A 21,562-nucleotide genomic window follows, 5' to 3' on the forward strand; every position below is an offset into this window, starting at 1 on the left:
TAGTCATATCTCTGGGGAGATGGGGAAAGTTTTTCTTGGATAACCTTCTGAAATATTGCTCCAATGTGTTTTCCCTTTCCCTTTCTTTTCTGAGATGCCAATCAGCTATAGGTTCAGTCTTTGGATATAATCACACATCTCTTGGAGGCTTTGTTCTTTCTTTCTAAGGGGCCTTTCTATGTTTTTTACAGATTGGGTTAATTCCACATTTTGGTCTTCAAGTTCTGAGAGTCTTCTGCTTGATTAATTCTGCCTTTCCATGCTTGTCATCTTGTTATTTATTTCCTGGAAGAAATTTTTTAAGGCCAAAATCTCTGTTACAAGTTCTTTTCAGTGATGCATCTTGTCTTTCTCAAGTCTTACTCTTTCCATCCATTTCTTCATACCTGTTGTATTATGGGGCCAATCTGTGGTGGCTTACATTGTTTGGGCTCTATGGTCTGATTTTTCAGGTGTTTTCTCTTTGTTATACTGGAAAATGCCTGTGTTCTTCTGTTGATTTTTCCTCATTTGTGACAAGTCTCTTTCTTTTCTCTTTAGTTCCATTACTCAGTAGCAGTGGGAGAAGTTTTCACTTCTCATGCTTGTCCAACCCTCTGTTCTTTGCTGATCAGGGCTTTGAATTTGCTTTACTTTGAAACAGGGCTGTGGGTGGGAAACTCAGCTGTCTCTTATATTTAGAAAGTTGAATAAAGTGGATGATGGGGTGCTAGGATTCAGAAACTACTTGCAAATCATAATGATGTGGTATGAGTTCCCTGAGACCCACTCCCCACCACCACACTATATGATGATGTAATGAGAATATGTGTATACTTCTTGAGTCCAAGATACAGTAATGCAATGAGGAGAACAGAGAAAAGTGGAATGAAATAAGATGGACAAAAATAAAAATGAAAAAGCAGAAACCAAAGCAAAAACAATTAAACACATACACACAAACTAAAATCAAAACAAACTTGGGAGGAAAAAAGCAAAACAAACAATAGAAAAAATAGGAAACCCCCCCCCACACACACATACATACACACACACATCCTACATAAAATGAAAAAAGAAAAAGAGAAGCAACAACAAATAAAGAATTCAAATCAAACCCTCCCACATACATTCACACATACATTAAACTAAAAAAAAGGCAATAAAAAACAAAACAAATAAACAAAACTGAAAGATGAACATTCAACCATTCATGTATACATACACAGAGAGAACAAAAAAACAAAGGAAGAAAGAAAGAAAAAGAAAAGAAAGGAGGGGGAAAATCCAGATAGAACCCTTACATGCACATTCATACACAAAGGAAAAAGAAAAAAATTTAAAAAAAAACAAAAAAACAAAGAAACTCACAAACTAGCAAACAAACGAACAAACAAAAAACCCCAAAACAACCTGCCCTCTTGTGGCAGATTCTGTAATTGTTCTTCTCAGCTGCTCATAAACTCCTTTGGTGTCTCCTGCAGAACTGTGGCTTCATTCACAATCTCCCCAGTGCCCTGCCTGGGGTCAGAGGATGAGGCAGAGGGATTGGGTGAGGTTCAGTCCTCCCCTCCCACTCTTGTATGGTCAAGGGGATCCCCTTCAGTGGGGAGGTGTGGGATTGTCTCTTCCCCAGGTGCTGGCTGGGTGCAGTCCAGCCTGACTTATTCTGGAGTAGAGTTCTCTTATAGCAGCTGATATCCAGACTCCACCTGGGTTTGTCTCTCTCAGTCATGCTCCACCCATGTGGGTCTGACATTCAGAGGATTGCAGGGGAGGAGGGGCTTGGGTCAGCCCTGGACTGACCACTGTTCTCTTTGGGGGTCTTCTTCATCCTTTTCTGGTCACATTCTTTGTCCCATGGCTGAATCAGGATGGGGGCGGGACGCCCAAGTCTCAGCACGAGTTCTGTCCCTCTGGAGTTTGTGCTTTAGGGATAATCTCTCTAGGCCACGATCAACCCCTGAGCAGTTAACTCACCATCACAGAGATCAGGTCTGTCAGTCCATGGTGAGCAAGCTGGAGCACTTCCCTGCCCAGTTTTCAAGATGGTGGCAAGTTACCTGTTTCTTCTTCTCCAGTGGGGCTGCCTCTGGGGTCCCTTGCTGTGCTGCCTCCACAACTCTTGCTCTGTATCTGGCCAGGTTCTGCAGTGGTGTGGCAGAGCCTGGAGATGGCCATCACTCCTGGCAGCTTCTTCCCAGGAAGGGCTTTGCTAATTTTTTTTTTAATGGCACTCAACTTCTGTGTCCGGGCAGCACTAGGGTCCAAGCTCCTGAGTCCCTATTCAGTTAGCCACTCACATACCCACTTACTCACCTGCATGTATGCAAAGTTTTCCATATATTCCCTCACTCACACTGGGACTCGCATAGTCCAACTGGCTCCACCACCATCTATCCAGAAATCTCCCAAGTTGTTTTTTTTTAAGACTATGTTTCCTAAAACTGATTTATTTTTATTTTTTAAACCTGATGTATTATACATAATTGTCTTCAGAGCTTGATAAAGACACAGCTCCCAAGGGCCTATCCCAGAGATTTTGGTTGAGTGGATGTCTAAGGCTGGCCTCAGGAATTATTTCTAATAAGCTCCCTGAGGATTTCCACAATGGGTAAAGTTTGAGAACCCTGTTCCAAAAATAAGCCTTTGAATTTTTGTGGACTATTCCCTGGAGAGAGTAGGCTAACACATGATGTGACAGCAAAAAGAGAAACTAAACTGTTGCTTACTAATATATGTCCAAATCTGGATTATTTTGCACAGGTTTTTGCCTCTCATGAAGGATCTCAAAGTCTTGGAAGTTATCCAGAAGGTGCCAATTTTAAAAAATAAAATTTTCAGAATAGCAAGATAATAGGATTAAAAAGTGCTGCAAAATGAAGTCTAGAAAGAAAGTTGACTCTTGAAGTGTAAGTAATTGATTCTGTAAACAAAGGCTAGAGATAGGTCACTCTGTATCTTATTTTAAATAAATCAAATAAACATTCTCAATAAAAAGTAATTTAAACAAACAGCAAAATGTGGATAATTTTATTTCCCTTAAAATGGAATTATATGCATTCAATTTCTAGAAGTTCATAGTGTGTTTATGAGTTCATTCATTCTTCACTCATGCATTCTTCTAGTTGCTCTACCTACTGATTCATACAGCACATGAAATAGCTATATTATGTGTAAAGCCAAGTCTTAAGGAGGCTCCTTAAAGCTTGAGAGATGAAGGAAAAGAAATTATGTACCACATTTAATCTCTTTTGATTTCTACCATTACAAATGAGGTAATAAATAATATTTCCATGCTAATAGTCAATCTGAGATATAGAAAAAATCACACACCACTCAACACAACACTCCTAACACCAGATATATGGGAATACTTCCCCACACACAAAGCAATTCTCCAGCAGTGTCCTATAATTCAATTTAGTTCTGCCACTATCTACCTGGAGATAGTGTAAAACCTCACAGGCTCAGTCTCACAAGATTGCTCCACACTTCAGATACCAGTAGCAAGTAGCTGGTTATCATCTATTTTTCTGACCAACTGACCATAAATTAGAGGTTCCACTACCTTCTCCTTGGAGTTGATTAATTTGCTAGGATGACTCACAGGACACAGGGAAACACCTTACTTATGTTTAGTAGTTTATTAATAAATGATATAATAAGGCATACAGATGAACCATCAGATGAAGAAGTATATAGGGGGAGGTCTGGAGGGGACCTGAGCATAGGAGTTTCTGTCTCTATGGAGTTGGGGTGCATCACCCTCATGGTATGCAGAGTTGTTTGCCTCAACTCTCTCTTCTTTGGGGTTTAGCATATTCTTCTGAGTGTTTGTTCATGAAATAAGCCTACAGTGTCTTCTACACATTGAGATCATCTTTGCAGAATCTACAAACTCTTTTAATTCCATACCATACTCTCACACCCTAACTATATAAATGGACAGCCAAAATTATTAAGCACAACATTAGAATCCCTATACTTTGGACTTCTGGTTGTTTTTAACTCATAGCCCTATTATTGGAGTTAAACTTCTTTGTACTGGATGAAAAACAGATGTTCACAGACAAAGGAGGAGAAATAAATCAATCAAGTATCCCAGTGATTATGGGCTTTTTATTCAATCATGGCACAGCTGCTTGCTGATTCCCTACCCATGGCTCTGTGCTAGGTGCAGAGCAGGAGGGTGAGATGATTCAGGCATAGCCCCTACCCTCAAAGAATATACTCTCCGGTGGAAATGGGGTTGGGTGGGAAGTAGGGGAACTTGAGACACTACAGAACAATGACACAAAGCTTAAATAAACAGCTGCATACCATACAAAAGATTGATATATAGAGTGTGATAGTTGTACAGAAAAAAAGAGAGCACCTTTCTGGCTTGGCACAGCAGGTGACATCCTAGTTGGATATTAAGAAGTAGTAGAATTTGAATATGTGAAGATAAGAGTAAGAATTATTGATGCCCTAAAAGAGAGAACCTGAACAAAGCTCTTGAGGTAGGAAAGTGAGTACTGAATGCTGGGATTAACGGAAAATTTAGCTTGCTAAAGTAGAAAATTCAAAAAGAGGAAAGGTCCAAGTTGAGACCAAAATTACCCGTGCAAAAGGACCTTAATTCCTTCCTAAGCAGTGTAGTTTATTTGATAGATAATTTAGACAATTAAGGGCTTCTGATCATGGACATGACATCATCAGAGTTAGGTAACACAATTCATAGAGACGTTGAGAAGGAAAGATGGAAGAGAGACTTCAGTCAGGGAGACCAGTTAAGAGGGTCTAGTAATCAAGCAAGTGGCAGCAAAGGGCTTGGAGGAGAGGAAGTTCTGCCCAAGAGAGACACTGCCAAGAGAGGTCTAGGGACTTAGAAACCAATTGAAGGAGGCACAGGTTGAATTTTTCATTGTTTGTAATCTCTAAAGTCAAAGTCCTCACCTACTCTTAAAACCTCCTTGATACCACTGGGAACACCACTCTAGGCTTGTAACCCCATATAAGCAGTGTCCCTCTATGGTTGTGCAGTGCATGATACAACTTACATGAGGCCTCTCCACAGTATAATTACCTTTATCCACAACTTCAAACTTAACAGAGTTTCCATAGTAGGTCATTGCTTCATCAGATTTTTCATGGAGTTGAAACACATAGGAGAGGGAGTCATGAGAAGACAGCAAGAAAACAGAGCTGGGAGAGTCTGAATGGCTCTTTGAGTGCTTTTCATCCTACCATAGACAATGCTCTGCAGTGCCCTGAATTCTGTTTCTCATCACACTAAATAATTTAATTAACAGAATCTGACTAAGGGTAAAGAATCTAAAGAACCTTGATTTGGAAGTCAGTAGATGTAGATTATAGACTCATCCATCTCCTAAGTATGTGATCTTGAACAAGTAGTACGCTTTCAACCTCAGTCACCTGAAGGGTGGCACAAGCATTACACAGAAAACAATCAAGCTTGTGGGACAGGGGCAACATTAGATAAAGACATGAGGGAAGGTTTCTTGGAAGAAGTGACAAGTGAACTGAAATCTGAAGGAGAATGATTTAGTCATGGGATTGGGGATCGGTGGAAGGAGCATTCAAAACAGAGAGGGTGGCAATGCTATCTTTCTGAGGATGGACCTGAAATGTCTGTAAAACTTATAATAGCCTGTAATAGCTTGCTTGATATAAGTAACTGCATTTTTGTTAAAAACCCTCCTTCTTAGTTGCTTGCTACCCAGATATAGCCCCCCACCCCCACCCCAACCCCACTGCGTGTAACTAAAATAAGTTCCTTGTACTCACGGACACACTTTCCTGTTTCCTATAAACTGTTTCTCCCGACCATTGGAAACTCCCTTCCACAAGTTCCATGTAATTGTATGCTTTGTTAACTAAACTCAAATGTTACACCTTGCAAAACTCCATTGTTAGATTCTCATATTATAAGCCTATATTTTGTTAGTGACCTAACCAAGGTAACTCCGTGACCTAACCAAGGCAACTCCATTGTATAGCAGTCCTTTCACCTTGTCTCCATGTAACTGCCCTAATTGTTCCAGTCGCTGGCTGTGCCTGGCACATAGAGTTAATCAAAACTCCCTAAGAATCAAAAGTTCCCATTTTGGTTGCTAAGCTGCTAGTTTATGGTTGCTGTGGTTGCTAAGTTGCTTTGTATTCTTGCAGTTTTTGCCTTTATAAGTCCACCGCCTGCTTCACTCAAGGCTGAGAGCCCTTTAGAACAATAGTCCACTCTCGGTTTGCCAGCATAAATAAAGGACTTTTAATTAAATTCTCTGCATAATGGCAATCTACCTTCTCACACTCCGGTCATAACAGACCAAGCTTGGTGCATATGACAAAACCAGCGTGGCTCACTCCTAGGACTCTCTTGATAGCTCCAGTAGAGTTGGTTTTTGTTATTGTTATTTGTATGTTGGTTCAATTTTGAAGAAAATCATTTTATTGATAAAATTTAGAAGGTCCTTGTAACAAGTCTAATCGAAACCAAAGGGCAGACAGAATGTTATGTGGCAGCAGTTTTCAAATTTTTTATGCATAGAGATGTGAGCATAGTTCAAAGCCAAGAGAGAATCTACAGGAACCTGAAAAGTGGCACAAAGCAGGACCGAACAAGGTTCAAGGAGAGATGTAAGTTTCTGCTTCTGGAGACTGAAGTCAGGAATAAGAGCTCTATCTGTTAACATGAAGTAGACTCATAGGGTTCTGGTTTTACGATTTTACTCTCTCAGCTGTGGAAGTTGACCTTTTCTGTGATTCATGGTCAGGTTCAAGAGAACTTCTATAAGAAGCTAAAAACTCTTACTGGAAGAAATTATACTCATGCTGACAATTGCATTGAGCAGTTGCCTTGCTGCCATCTTGGTTTTTAGTTCTACAAACTTTTCATTTAGGAAAAAACATGGGACAGTGACACAGCAGGGAACTTGCTGGTAAAGGGCCTGAGTCTGGATCCTGCTCCTCTATGCACTTGCTGTATGGCTTTGACCAAGTTGCTAAGCCTTTAGGATGGTCTTACACCTCATCACAGGAAGGAGTAGAGTCATCCATGCCCAGTTTTTTCCCCAAGATTGTTACAAGGCTTAAATGAGAAAACAAGAATAAAAGTATGTTGTAAACTGTAACATCCTGTGTGTAAAACAGAGAATAATAGCATCTGTGATGTTGGGAAATGCCTGAACAACTTTGTAAGTTGCTGCTTTGATTCAACATTACTGGAGTCAACCATACCGTTTTATTAGCCAGTGTGAAAAACACCACTGCAGAGAGAAAGAGAGAGCTTGATTTTAGAACAACAGAATTATAGATTGATTTTACTTGCCTCTTTTGTACAGAATAATTTATTATAGCATAAACTAAATACAAGACTCTGAATAATCTCTTTCTTTAATCACCACATCAGCAAATGTGTACATGCACACTTCTGTGATCACTTAAGGACACAGATGGCACAGATGTATTTCCATTCTCAGATCATTACATATTTAGTGAGGAGAGCCAGTGTCATGGTTCTCTGCAGGGAAGAGTTGGATACTTTGGGGTGAGCATACAGGGCCTCCTCTCAAATGATTTAATCATGTGATTTGTATTTGTCCCCACCAGATCCTGGTCAAAAAAGTGTATTGGTGGCAGTCCCCCTTTCAAGATAGACAGCAGCAGAGTCTATATGTCTACACAGTTAGATCTCACAGGACTGGGAAACACTCCCCCCCCAGCCCATCTCTCCCACAAGTGTCAGTCTGATATTCTGTGTGGGAAGCAGGTGCAAATGGTTCACACTGCTGTATAAGACTGAGACATTGGGCATGCCAAGCCTGAAAGGGATCGTGCAGGTAATCAAGTTTCATACAATATTTGACTTCCCTCTCTAATTGGTCTTTGAATAGCTACTTGAACCTCTGGTATCATGGAGTGCACAACACATGGCCATCAACCTCTACTTGAGTCAGTGCTGGCTGTCAGGGCAGTGGTTAGAGCAGATGGCCTAAAGCTGACCCCACTATGATCCTGACTGGTCACTGTAGTGCAGTGGCACACTCACAGCCACCCTAGCGTTGACCTACTGGGCACCGGCAATCCTTCCACCTCAGCCTTATAAGTAGCTAGAACTACAAGTGCTACCACACCTGACTGATTATTTATTGTAGAGACAAGGTCTTGCCAAGTTACCCTGACTGATCTTGAACCCACGGGTTCAGGCAATCCACTTGCTTCAGTCTCCCAAAGTGATGGGTTTACAGGCTAAGCCACCGAGCCTGGCCTTTTTTTTTTTTTTAAGGCTAAGCACTCCCTGTTTTCTCAGCCACTGCTTTGAAGATGTAGTTAGTCCCAAGGATACATCTTTAAAATGAGTATCTTTTGGCAAAGATTTTAGGGCTGCTTGGCTGTTGGAGAACCAGTGTCTTTTATCCCTGTTCCCTGCCAGTCATTGGTAAATTACTGAGGATGGACTCCCTTAGGATCAAGGCAAGAGAAACTCAGAGTCTCAGAAAGATGAACAGACACTTTGTTTTGTTTTGTTTTTAACACACCTCTGGTCAGGCCTGGCAAGATGCCCAGCATTCATGTGAACAGAGGCCCTGTTGTTAGCAAGGGGTTGCTTCCTTCTACTGGGCAAACAGGAATCCTAGTCTTTGCTTGACTATGAGGTCACATTGAACACCCTGCCCTGCTGGAGCTCTGCAATTGGGAAGTATTTAGAAGCAATATAAGATTTACTTAGATGATCTGTGTTTGAGACCTAGATATGCTCTTGTCATCCTGAATTTCAGTTTTCTCATCTGTATGGTGGGTATGGTAAGCCTTCCTTATTAAGCCATGGGAGAATTGTGCAATTCAAGTGAGTTGATGGAAGTCAAAGCACTATCAAAGGGCTCATTTAAATATGACCTGTGCATATTGACCTTGCTCTTGACTAAGCTGTAGACCATCTCCAGCCTGCCCCTGCCCATAGCCCTCCACTCTCAGAAAATGAGAAATATTTTTAGAAAAGAACACTCAGAGCTGCCATATCATTGATGAGGCTGGCTTTGCAAAAGGAAGCATTTCTTTCTGTAGCAATAAAAAGACAGTGATTCTGCAGCCTTGGAATACTGAAATATCTTAGTATCCTATTTTAAAACCAAAAGCAACAAGGTATTTGCATGGCTAGGAGACACCATGTTCCCGGAATCAGCTAGAGTCAAAGAACCACCAACCATGCTCAAGAGCTCACAGTCAGGGAAAGGAATGCTTGCAGATACTGTTGACAAGTAGCAAAGCCAGCCCAGGCCAGAATGCTCAGTCCCCTGCTCGGAACATTCACTTAGGATTTAATGTTCATAACAAAAGTTCTGCTTTTGCTTTAAAATACTATATTCGGATGTTTCCCTAGAATTCAGTGTTGTCTCCCAAGCTAACAGAAACCTGAGTGTTTTCTACACTGAATGAACCCAATATAACCAAACTGTAATCATGATAAAATAAAGATAATTCTAGTTTTCTGGAAACTGAAGGCTCAAACCTAAAAAAAAAATGTATAGATTGTGTAGGGACTTACATCATTGATGACGTATAATGCTGTATGTAGCACAAGACAAATATTTCTCAAAAATAATAGAGTAGAGGCATGAAAATTTCTGTAGTTGGGTATGTGACATGAGGGATTTCCAGATCATAGGAGATGTTCACAGTGTCAGCAAAAGCAGTTTAGTGGACACCACTACTGCTCTTTGATCTACTACTTTCTTTTTCTTCCCAAGAAGACATCCCAGACCAACTACATCATTTGTGGGACCTGATGCAAAATGAAAATATGGAGACCCTCGTTCAAAAATTAAGAATTTCGATATGGAAACGACAGAGCATAAAACCAAACATGGAGTTCTTGTAAGCACAGGGCCCTGTGCAGTGACAGGTCATAAGCCCATGAAGCATCCCTAAATACAGGACACTGTATTTCCCAGTTCCTTGGTCAGATCCCTGGCTGATAGGATGTGGGTAGGGAAAGAGATGTTTGCCACTTTTAAGGTGAGGCAGTGAAAAGCCCATGTGTGACCTCCAATTTCTTCCTTTCCCCATCACAGTGAACATGGATTACTCAAGTTGAGTTGGTAGAGTCATAGATTGAAGCAGACACCACTGTAAGAACAGCTGTTCTGGAAAGTCACCTGGACCATGAAAGAAGTTCTTTTGTGTTAAGGTACTGAGATCTGGGGGTTGTTAGTTATTGCAGCATAGGCTGAGCTCATCCTTGATTATGTGTAGGAGAAGGCCAGAAGTAGATGAAAAAGTTTCAAATCTGAAAAGTACTACAAAAAAAAGGAAACCAGACAGTGAAGACTGGTGTGATGGTTCCCATGCATTAGTTTTTTCATCAGTGAAGTAAAAATTTTAAAATGATCTTCAACATGTTACAACTTCATGAGTATACATAGTACTACTGACCCTCAACACATTTTTTTAAAGGAAAGTATTGTCCTAAGAAGAAAAATTATATATTCTTCCCCTTCAGCCTGCTGATCTCTTGGTCTATGGCAATCTTTAGTCCACTTTTACTCCACTGAACACCTCCAATATCTTTAGAAGCCAAGAGGAAATCACTCTTCTGGGTCAATGTACTTCTCTGTAGAAAGTAGTTTATCAAACTTTAATTTGTCATCATGATTTGCTATTTATGCCTGAAATTCCAGTTGATATTGAAAGAGTCTCATTCTTTTAAAATCACTGAAATTGGTCACTTCTGTCATCATTTTTCTACAATATCAACTTGGATATCACAGTTTCTTCAAAGTTGTTCTTCATTGCTCTCAAACACTGGATTGCTGTAAGAAACCCCTCTGCCACACCCTGGTATATTGGAGTAGGAGGTTTGGTTTAGTGGGGGCCAACTGGGGTCATTTGCCAAGTCCCTCTGCCATATCCGATACTGGCTTTTTGATCGATAGCCAAAACACCTTTTGATCATCATCCATAGAGCCCGATTTTCAATAATAGCCTCCTGAAAAATAAAAAATAAAAAAAGTAAAAATTACTTTTTACAATCAGAGGTCAAATGTTTTGATGCTACAACACTCACAGAGCAATGACTACTTAGGTCCAGCTTGACAAAGAACTGGAGCTCTGGGCAAATCTAAGGTGATTTCATTAGACAACTCTTGCATTCTCAGACTTTCCTAATAAGTAACTCTTCTGCAAAAGAAAGAAGTACAAAGTTTCAAGAATCTGGGAGCATAGTTTGAAATGGCCTGCCTCAAAGACAAAATCTCACATCTAAATTAAATTTAAAATCATTCAAATCTATATTATATTCCATGCATATCCATATTTGATTTAATAAAAAATGACATTTAAAATTACTTACCACCAAATGGAATTGACCCTATAGAAAGATGTGCCCCATGTATGATGTCTCTTTGATACACTCTGAGATATTACTGCATATCTATAAACACGGTTGGATGAAAATTGAAATATAAGCCACAGTCTTGGCGTTGAACCGATCTGGATTCAAATCCCAGCACTGACATCTACTATGAGCAAATTAATTACACTATGATTTAGTTTGGATGTTTGTCTTTTCCAAATCTCATGTTGCAATGTGAAGTTCAATGTTGGAGGTGGGGCATGGTGGAAGGTGTTTGAGTTGGAGGGGTGGATCCCTTGTAAATGGCTTGGTACCCTTCCTGCTATAATGAGTGAGTACTCGCTCTATTAGTGCACTTGAGATCTGGTTGTTTAAAAGAGCTCAACACCTCCTTCCCTCTCTCTTGCTCCCTCTCATACCACGTGACATACCAGTTCCCCTTCGACTTTCTGCCATGACTGTAAACTTCCTGAGACCTTCACCAAAAGCAGATGCTGGCACTGTGCTTCCTGTATAGTCTGCAGAACCGTGAACCAAATAAACCCCCTTTCTTTGTAAATTACCCAGCCTCAGGTATTCCTTTATGGCAACACTAAACAGACTAACATACCATATCTGAGGCTCAGTGATTAGAATAACCCCTTCCCTATGTTTGTTGTACAGATAATATAAATCCCCTTACAATGCAGAGTATGGTAGGGCATGGCTTTTTCCTTTTGCCCACCCTTCTGAACTACTCATTTAGCAAATGGCTGTGCACTGTGGCCTTGTTCACACATGCCTCTAACCTTCACCTTCTTTGAAATACATTTTTGGGATTATAAAAGATATGCCTCTTTGGAAACCTTTTGAAATGCCATTTTACTTCATATCTTAGACCCAGCCTCAAACAGAGCCCAAGTTATAACTTACAATACAGAGTGCATGAGAAGTTACCATATTAATGTTCCATTTTTGTCACAAAGTTAGATCTTAGAGGTTATCATGAATAAGACAAAGAAAAACTATGAGAAGCTATCCCACAAAATTATAACTGGTGTTGGTGACCATCAGTGATATCTTCACTAAATTGAAAGGGTTAATTCTGTAGGGTCTACAGAGAACTTTGCCAGAGATAGTTTTCCTAAAATCCACCCATCTTTGCTATTTGGGTCCCAATGCCCACGAGAGGAAGAGAAAATAGCTAGTCTGAATTCTTCCTCTGAAAAGTAATCATCTGATTACTGGCTGGCAAGCTGTTAAAGCCTCACAAAGCCATCACATCAGCCTCTGGGAAACCTTGGGGCTCACCTGGCCAGACCTGTTAGTCTACTTTCCCACAGCAAGGTTTTTTTGTCCTCCTTAATTAACAAAAGAAAAGTAGTTCTTCTTAGAACTGGGATAAGGCAGGGCATTGATATGAATTAAAGGTTTTAAAATCTAACTTACCTCTAGGACAATTTAGTGGGACTGAAAACAGATGAAACAACACACACACACACACACACACACACACACACTTTAGTGCTCTACACCTTGCCTTGAGCCTTTTTTAATTCTAAGAGTATGATGACCTGTATCACCTTGGTGGTAGGGGAAATTGAGGCACTAGAGGTGATCTGTCCTGTTATTCTATACTCTAAATAAAATACAGAACTAGAAACAAAAGGAAAGCCTTGATGAGATTCCATTTCTTTAAAAAAATTTCCCCACATGAACTCTTCTGACTGGCTACTCAAATAATTCATACATACAAACATACCCATATACAAACACATAAGCAACATTTTAAAAGGCGGGGGCCAATAAAGCTATCCACGTTAGCTCTCTGTGCCTCTCAGCTGGAGGTTGGATCATGAGAACCGGCATAGTAAGGATAAGGTCTCATTCAAACCTGATTGTTTTCTGGCTGCTCTACAATTAGGGTTAGGACCAGAATTAACATCAGTGGACCAGACAGTATTCAGAACTGTGCAAAAAGAGGTATGTCCGTCTCCCGGAAAGCTCCATGCCTGTCGCTCAGAAAACTCTCTGAGTCATCTATGCCACAGGCTGGCCAGACAGTATGGGGTTAGCAAAGCCCAACCCAACCCAGGAACCCTTAATTGCTTTTGACACAAAAGCCTGGAGCCACCTGAGAAAAAACTTGGGATCTTAACCTACTCTTCTAGGTTCATCTCACGAAGTAGGAAATCTTAGTGTCCATATTCCTCCATTGCAACTGCCTTCACCAAAGCCTCAGATGACTTCCGTTTGTCCTTAATGACAGCAAGGAAAAGTGTAACTCTGAGCAACTGGACGGAAATTGCAGTAGAAAGGCCTGGGGGTGGGATCTGGCACCCTTTAATGTTACTTTTCAATTTAGAAGCTGCTGGGAACCCACACTAAACATCCATGGCTGCATCTCTTCTATTTCTCACTTAACATGAGAAAAAAAGAAACGCATCTTTCATGAGCATCAAATTACCTTCTCCATCTGCTGGGGTGAACAGGGTCACTTCTTGCATTTAATAATTCAATAAAACTTTATCTGGCTCCTTCTAGAAATACAGTAGTGTTTTAGGAGCTAGAGTTTCTAAGATGGGTTGTAGCTAACAGGATTTAATGGCAGGTGAGGAGAATAAACTTATACACAAGTAACTAAAGCACATGTTCTCTTTATATCTTTAGATTCTTAGGTCTACTCCTCTATCATACTTATGCCCCTAGCATAGTATCCTAGAACATGGCTCATGGTCTACAAATTCTTGTGGAAAGAATGAATGAAGAAATGACTGAGTGACTGATCGATATGAAGTAAGAAATGATACGTACCACAAGAGGTAACAGAATAATAGCTTGTGTTTATTAAATACCTACCATGTGCATTTCACTGTGTATATGTCAATAGTCCCATGAAGAAAGATATCATTATTATATCCATTCTTCCTCTGTACATGAGGAAACAGAGATAGAAAAGTAGAGTAATTTGCCCCAAAACAGCAAGAAAGTGGTAGAGTCAGGATTCAAACCCAGGTAGACTATCTCTGAACTTGTGCTCTTAGCTGCAATACACCAAAAGAGGAAAGGCTTCCTACTAGGGTATTATGGAAAACATTGATATTTGATTACCCTACAGCCCATTTCCTCCCAACTCTTTCCTGTCTACCTAAAGTGGAAAAAATAGCAATAAACAGTCTAAGCTAATCAGTCTAACTTTTGACATGGATCCACTTTCCCGGAATCCTTTCTATTCATGACAATGAGACACAATTCTAGCCAATAAAGCATAAAAGGAAATCTGCTGGTGGCCTGCAGGAAAAGTCTTGTTTCCTGATAAAAGGTTCAAATTTGAGAGAAAAATCTTACTGATGACTCTCCTTCATTTTCTTCCTGCACTGAAAATAGATATAACGTCCAGCAACATGGAAGTTATCTAGATATCAGAAGCAACACGCACCAATGTAAAAGACCACACTGAAGAATAGGGGGCTGGCCAGGTAAAAGAATGTGGACTCCTAATGACACCACTGAGACATTAAACCAGTCCTAAAGCCACCTACCTTCAACTTTTTTGCTGAGTCAATAAATATCTTTATTGTTTAAGCCGCTATTAGTTGAGTGTTGTTACGTGCCTAACGGACCCAGGCATTGGGAAAGATTCTTAAAGAGGAGAGAACCACAGCTGTGCCCTCGAGGATGGAATAGTCTTTTAATACATAGAACTGGGGGAAAGTTGCCCTAAACCAAGGAAATTCTGTGCTTGTGGATAAGTATAAGATATATACATTGGATTATCCTTCAGAGGGCAAAGACCATCTTTCTGCAGCTCAGTCTGAGGACACCCATAGTGATGCTCTTTGATTAATTTGGTTACATTGGAGACCATCGGGTTTGGCATAGTGCTTCTCATAGTGCGGTCCCTGAACCAGTCACATAAGAATCACCTGACAACAAGTTAGCAATGCGAACTCGTACATTCACTCCAGACCTGTTGAATCAGAGAAGCTGAGGGTAGGGTCCAACAATCTGTGGCAAAACAAGCCCTCCAGGTGATTCTGATGCCCACTTAATTTTGAGAAACTCTGGATTAGCACATAGAAAGAAACTCCAGTACCTGAATTCTATGCCCTATTCTGCGTCCAGCTCCTGTACAGCCTTTTCTCTGCATAGAAAGGAAGGTTCATTGACCTCCTGCCTGCACAACACTGCAGGAAAGTCAGGCTGTAGGTGCTCAATGCTCACCATGAACACCCTATTCACTGAAACAATTCTAGCTTTGTGACGCAAAGCAGGAATAGGAAGAGATGGAATCCTGTTTCTCACTTCTTTCAAGTCATAGATAACTTTTCAGGGCCACCCTCTGCCCAACAGCCAGCTTTGAGGAATGGAGATTGTGTCTGACAGCACTGAGGGGTAAGAGAGAAAGAAAGAGGGGAGCACAAGCTCATTTCACTGAGGGTGTGGAGCCAATGGGAGCTGAAGAGCAAGAGCTAGAAAAGTTCACTATGAATCTCGTTTCCCAACTGTAAAGTAAAAATAATTCAATTGTTAAGTGAAAGAAGCCAGACACAAAAGACCACATATTGTATGATTCCATTTATACAAAATGTCCAGAGTAGGCAGAAAGTAGATCAGTAATTGCCAGAGGGCTGAGGGATAGGGAAGGGGCAAAAGCGGCCACTGCTAGTAAGTACAGGATTTCTTTTGGGATGATAAAAATGTTCTACAATTAGCTAGTGTTGATGGTTGTACAACTCAGTGAATATACTAAAAAGCACCGAATTGTATATTTTTTCAAATAGTGAATTTTATGGTGTGTGAATCGTACTTCAATTTTAAAAAGAAAACTGTGTGGGTCTTTATTTGAAAACTGTAGAAATGAATAGGACCTTAGTGATCAGCATTCCATTCTCCCCAGCCCCACTTTATAGATGGGGAAACGAATGCCTCGTTTGAAACTCATCAGAGGAAAGCACCATCATTCATGTTGTAGAGGAAGGGAGCCCCTAGCACTGTTGAGCCCTTGCAGCTGAAGTTCCACTTTAGGACTCCCAAAAATCTTCTTCCCCGCAACACTCCACACACAGGGATCAGCAGCCTAAGGGTGCTTACCTCTGCAACAAGGGACACAATGAAATTGAAGCTGAGCATGATGACGATGTAGACCCTCCACAGGACTGGAGTGCAGAGCAACTGGTGGGAGAGGGCGAAGCACAGTTAGCTGAAGACAGATGTGTGCTGGAAAAATGTTCACATTGCATATTTTCACAGGTTATAAGTCTTGTGTGTAATATCCACTATTATGTATATTACATATATGTATTTTATATATGTATAAATAATTTCGATACATGTATGCCCAGGAAAAAAGTGTGGAAAGATTATACTCAATAATCCCAATGATTTGGGAACCACGATTGTTGTTTTTTTTCTTTTATCTTTCTTTTTTTATTATAATTTCTAAATTTTCTAAAGTAATCTTGGTCACTCTGCAATCAAAAGTAGTAAAATTATTTTTTGTTTTCCTGCTATGTTTTGTCTTTAAGAGGGAATGCAAGAGTGTGGCTTTATCCACAGAGGCTCTGAGGTTGCGCATATCAAACTCCCACCCTGGGTAGCACTGTCCTTCTCTCTCTGGTGACACATCTCTCCCCTGCCAAGCCAGAGACTTTTAGCACTGGATCAGGACTCACCCTCAGGACTGTGCATATGAGGGTACTTGTCAAAGGAGCAAGTAGCACTGAAATCAAGCTTGTTATTTTCCCTTTCCCCGCTTTCCATGTCTTCCCCAACCCCTCTGATATATATGTATGTTGAATAAACCAATCAGTGGATCAATGAATGAATGAAAACCAGCACTGCCTTATACATTGTCTCATACCTTCATGGGAGTAAAAACTGATACAACTCTCTGGAGGACAATGCTCTCAACGTTAGAAATTCAAATACAATTTCAGGAATTCATCTCAGAGATATATTTGTAGAAGGCTAAAATGATATGTGTACAACTTATTTTATTGCAGTTTTGTTTGTAATAGTTAAAAATAGAAAACAACTTAAATATCAATAGATGACTGCATATAAAGTATGGCATATGGTATATAGGTCATATGTATAGAACATAAATTTATATGTAATGAAATGCTATATGCCCATTAAAAAGAAAAAGAAAATTTTATGTACTGATATGAAACAGTTACCAAAATATGCTGCTACATGAAAGAAGCAAGGTTCAGGAATGTGTGTGTGGCTGTAGCAACCATTAAAATCTTCCACTCAGATCTTCTGTGGGCAAGGAGGATAAATTATGGATGTCCCAGCTGCTGCGCACAGAGTCTACCACCACATCCACTCTAAATTCGTAATTTCCATGGGCGGCTCACAGTCAATAAGGGAGTACAGCATGTATTCTAGTCAGACTCATTCCTGTGAGACACTAGACATTCCCAATGGGCAACTCTGGTCTGGCTTTCTTAGAACCTCACTGTAGTCCGACACTCTACTCATCCAGCCTTCCTTCCCTATCCCTTTCATAGGGGCCAGACCCACATCATAGTATGATGCCTCTCCCACCTCCTCTGGCTTCCTACTTTCCCCTTCCCCCCCCACAGGCATTTCCTCTAAGATCTCTTGTGCAACTCGTCTCACCTTGACATCTACATCTCAGAAGACCTGAACAAATGTAACACTTTTCTACTAGTTGTGCAAAGTTTGAGAGAAGAATATATATATATGTAAATGTATATATGTATATGTATATATATAAAATATGTACATATTTCTATGCATGTGTATAAATTATGTTCCAAAATATGTAAAATAGACTGGTGTAAACTGGTGTCATTAGTTGCCTCCAGAGAGGAGAACTGATATCTGGAGAACTAGGATAGAATGGAGATTTTTACTGTATAACTTTTTAAACTTTTGGATTTTATTTATTTATTTATTCATTCTTTTTGAGTTGGAGTCTCACTCTGTCACCCAGGCTGTAGTGCAGTGGCATACTCAAGGCCACCCCAGTGTCAACCTGCTGGGCTCCGGTGATCCTTCCTCCTCAGCCTTTCAAGTAGCTGGAACGACGGGCACACGCTACCATGGCCAGCTTATTTTTGATTTATCATAGAGACGAGGTCTCGCCATGTTGCCCAGGCCAGTCTCAAACCCTTGGGTTCAGGCACTCCATCTGCTTCGGCCTCCCAAAGTGCTGGGATTACAGGCTTCAGCCACCACGCCTGGCCAACTTTTGGGTTTTAAACCAAATGAATGTATTTTCTATTAAAATAATGTATTTTTTTTAAGTGAGCAGTATTTAGGTTGTAAGACAGCATGATTCCACTTCAAAAAAAATAAACTGGCTGGGCTCGGTGGCTCAGCCTGTAAACCCACGCTTTGGGAGGCCGAGGTAAGTGGATTGCCTGAGCCTGAGGGTTCGCAACTCGCCTGGGCAACTTGGCGAGACCTCATCTCTACAATAAATTTTTAAAAAATTAGCTGGGCGTGGTAGCACGTGCCTGTAGTTCCAGCTACTTGGAAGGCTGAGGCACAAGGATCCCCAGAGCCCAGCAGGTCGAGGCTGTGGTGGCTGGGAGTGTGCCACTACACTCCAGTCTGGGCGACAGAGTGAGACTCCAACTCAAAAAAAAAGAGAAAATAAACTTTATAAATCAATGTGCATTTATAACATATGAATTTTTTTATTTTTTATTTTTGAGTTTTAGTCTCACTCCGTTGCCCAGGCTGTAGTGCAGTGGCATGCTCACAGCCACCACATCCTTGACCTGCTGAGCTCAGGCAATCCTTCCACCTCAGTCTTCCAAGCACATGCTACCATATCTGGCTAATTTTTTATTTATTGTAGAGACAAGGTCTCACCAAATTGCCCAGGCTGGTCTCGAACTTCCACTTGCCTTGGCCTCCCAAGGTTTGGGATTACAGGCTGAGCCACCAAGCCTGGCCAACATATGAATTTTGAAAGAGGGAAGGATATAGTTATGATTTTCCTTGCCTACATATTCTACATTATCTAAAATGAACACATATTATGTAATCATATGTAAAATAATTATTTTAAAAGTGAACAATAATTCTTTGCAGAATCCTTGGCAGTCATGTTAACAATGACTCTACATGTTCTCTCCCAATCAAATATGTTCCCTATTTTGTTATAGCAGAGGTCCCAACCTCTCTGTAAGAGTCTTCATCTATTAAAAAGTTATGCCAAACTAAATATATCTTAACTGATGCGGGATTAAGTTTTAACTCACTTAGACTACTAAAGGGCAAAGACAATTCATTTCCATGAGTACTTAATCTAATTCATGAAGACACTTAACAACAATGGTAATTACACTGCTAATCACAGTAATGCGCTTATTAAAAAAATGACTGTAGATACTAGTTAGTATGTCAAATGTCACTGTGGGTTTGTGAAGGCATTGTGGATTTGGAATTCACTGTGTGTTGCAAATGCTCATCCATATACAGGAACTTGATATACAATGATCAATCAACCATTCCTTTGCCATTTTTTGCCATTCATTTTGAAAGGCACTAGTAATACAAGAATGAATAAGATAAAAGAGTTCAGTTTCTTTAATTACCTCTCCGGTATTGTATTTGTTGATGTAAGGAACACTTAGCAAGGATTAAATTTTAATTTGAAAGTAGAATAGGTTAGAAAAATCAAAATATATTTTTCCCTTGCTAGACTATATAAAATTTTGGTATCTTATAGGTTTTCATAACTGTCTCAATAGTACAAAATATAACAGAGCTCATAAGGTAAAGTATGGCTCTTTGAAAGCAAGTTTTAAAAGCATTAAATATGAACATACAGAAAACAGGTCTTCAAAGAGGTTTAAAAATGTAAATACATACTTGAGTATTATCCAAGAAAATGTTATAGCCAAATCTGTTTTAAACAGCTTCAAAACAGAAGCATGTAGGAGAAAATCCTCTCAAAATTGAAAGAGAAAATGTGTAAATAGATTTTCCAGTCTTACGGGGGATCTTTTAGAAGAAAAATATTCAGTACTTTTCAAAGTCTGTTTTTAGTCTCAGGAAAGCAAGACTAGATAGAATTTTATTTCCTGGCCAGCCTAACTAAAAAATATGGATCAATTTAGCATTCTTTTTAACTCTACCATCCCAAAAGAATAATTGATGTCAAGAATCCATGTCAATTGCAATTGTGACCTGTTTTTTGAAGTCAGACTGTTATATAACTATAAAACATCATCATATCCAAGAGGAGACTTACATCCAAACGTCTATATAATTCTGGTATATCAGCAAATAGAATGAATAGACACACACTCAGCTGTATGACCAGCACAAGGACAAATACATCTGAGGAAATAAGAACACAAACTATGATGTTGAGAAAATCCGGGTATAAAATGTCACATCTACTGACAGACATATCCTAGATTAACACTGATTAAATTTACTTGATTTCCACATCCAATCACAGCATAATAGATAGAAAGTACTCATTTCTATGCAGTGAGTCTCACCTCTACAATTTCTATGCATGTCCTGAGGCAAGTGAAAATTTTCACATGCATGTTATAAGTGTATGTGTGTGTGTATATATATGTGTGTGTATATATATATACATATATTTATGTTTTCAAGGCATTTATTGAACAAGTATTTTTCAATGTTACCATATATATATATAAACCATATATATACACCATATATATACACACACCATATATATACATATACATATATACATACCATATATACATATACATATATCTACATATATACATATACATATATAATCATATGTATACATACATATGCATATGTATACATATATATACATATATACCATATATATATATATATATATATGTTAACATTGACAAAACACTTGTTCAATAAATGCCTTGAAAACATCCAAGTATCTGAGTCTCCTGAATGCAAATCATCTGCCTCAAATCCTTTTATGGAATAAAGGAAGGTTGTAAATGAAGAAATTTAAGTTGTAGTCATGCAAAGGTCAGTATTTGACTGCTTCCTCATCCTCAAAAGAAGAGCAAAATAATTTTCTATGAACATGCAAACTTGTATGAGGATATTGATTGTTCAATTTGGGCTTTGAATTTTCCTAATTAGAGAGGTGGCAATAATACACAAATAAATGTGCTAGAGATTAAACAGGTCACCCACTTCCTCTCCAAACACCCACCCCACCCCAGAATATAAGGATGTAGGAGGTACCATGGCCAAGAGCCTCCACACTCCTCTATAGTCAGG

The 21,562-nt window shown here is 39.7% G+C and overlaps 1 protein-coding gene across 1 annotated transcript in view; it reads right to left on the minus strand.

Moving 5' to 3' along the window:
- Positions 1 to 10,529: 10,529 nt before the first annotated feature.
- Positions 10,530 to 21,562, minus strand: part of ATP13A4 (ATPase 13A4) — a gene marked incomplete at its 5' end in the record, with an annotated part of 88,686 nt that continues 77,653 nt past the window's right edge. Inside the window, 3 exons of the mRNA XM_008071810.2 lie at positions 10,530 to 10,966; positions 16,406 to 16,486; positions 20,553 to 20,641. Of these exons, the coding sequence (XP_008070001.1) occupies positions 10,754 to 10,966; positions 16,406 to 16,486; positions 20,553 to 20,641 (383 nt within the window). The remainder of the gene's footprint in view (positions 10,967 to 16,405; positions 16,487 to 20,552; positions 20,642 to 21,562) is intronic.

The sequence above is a fragment of the Carlito syrichta genome, unplaced genomic scaffold (assembly GCF_000164805.1).
Source record: "Carlito syrichta isolate Samal-C Ts95f unplaced genomic scaffold, Tarsius_syrichta-2.0.1 Scaffold314728, whole genome shotgun sequence".
In the NCBI taxonomy this organism is placed as follows: domain Eukaryota; kingdom Metazoa; phylum Chordata; class Mammalia; order Primates; family Tarsiidae; genus Carlito; species Carlito syrichta.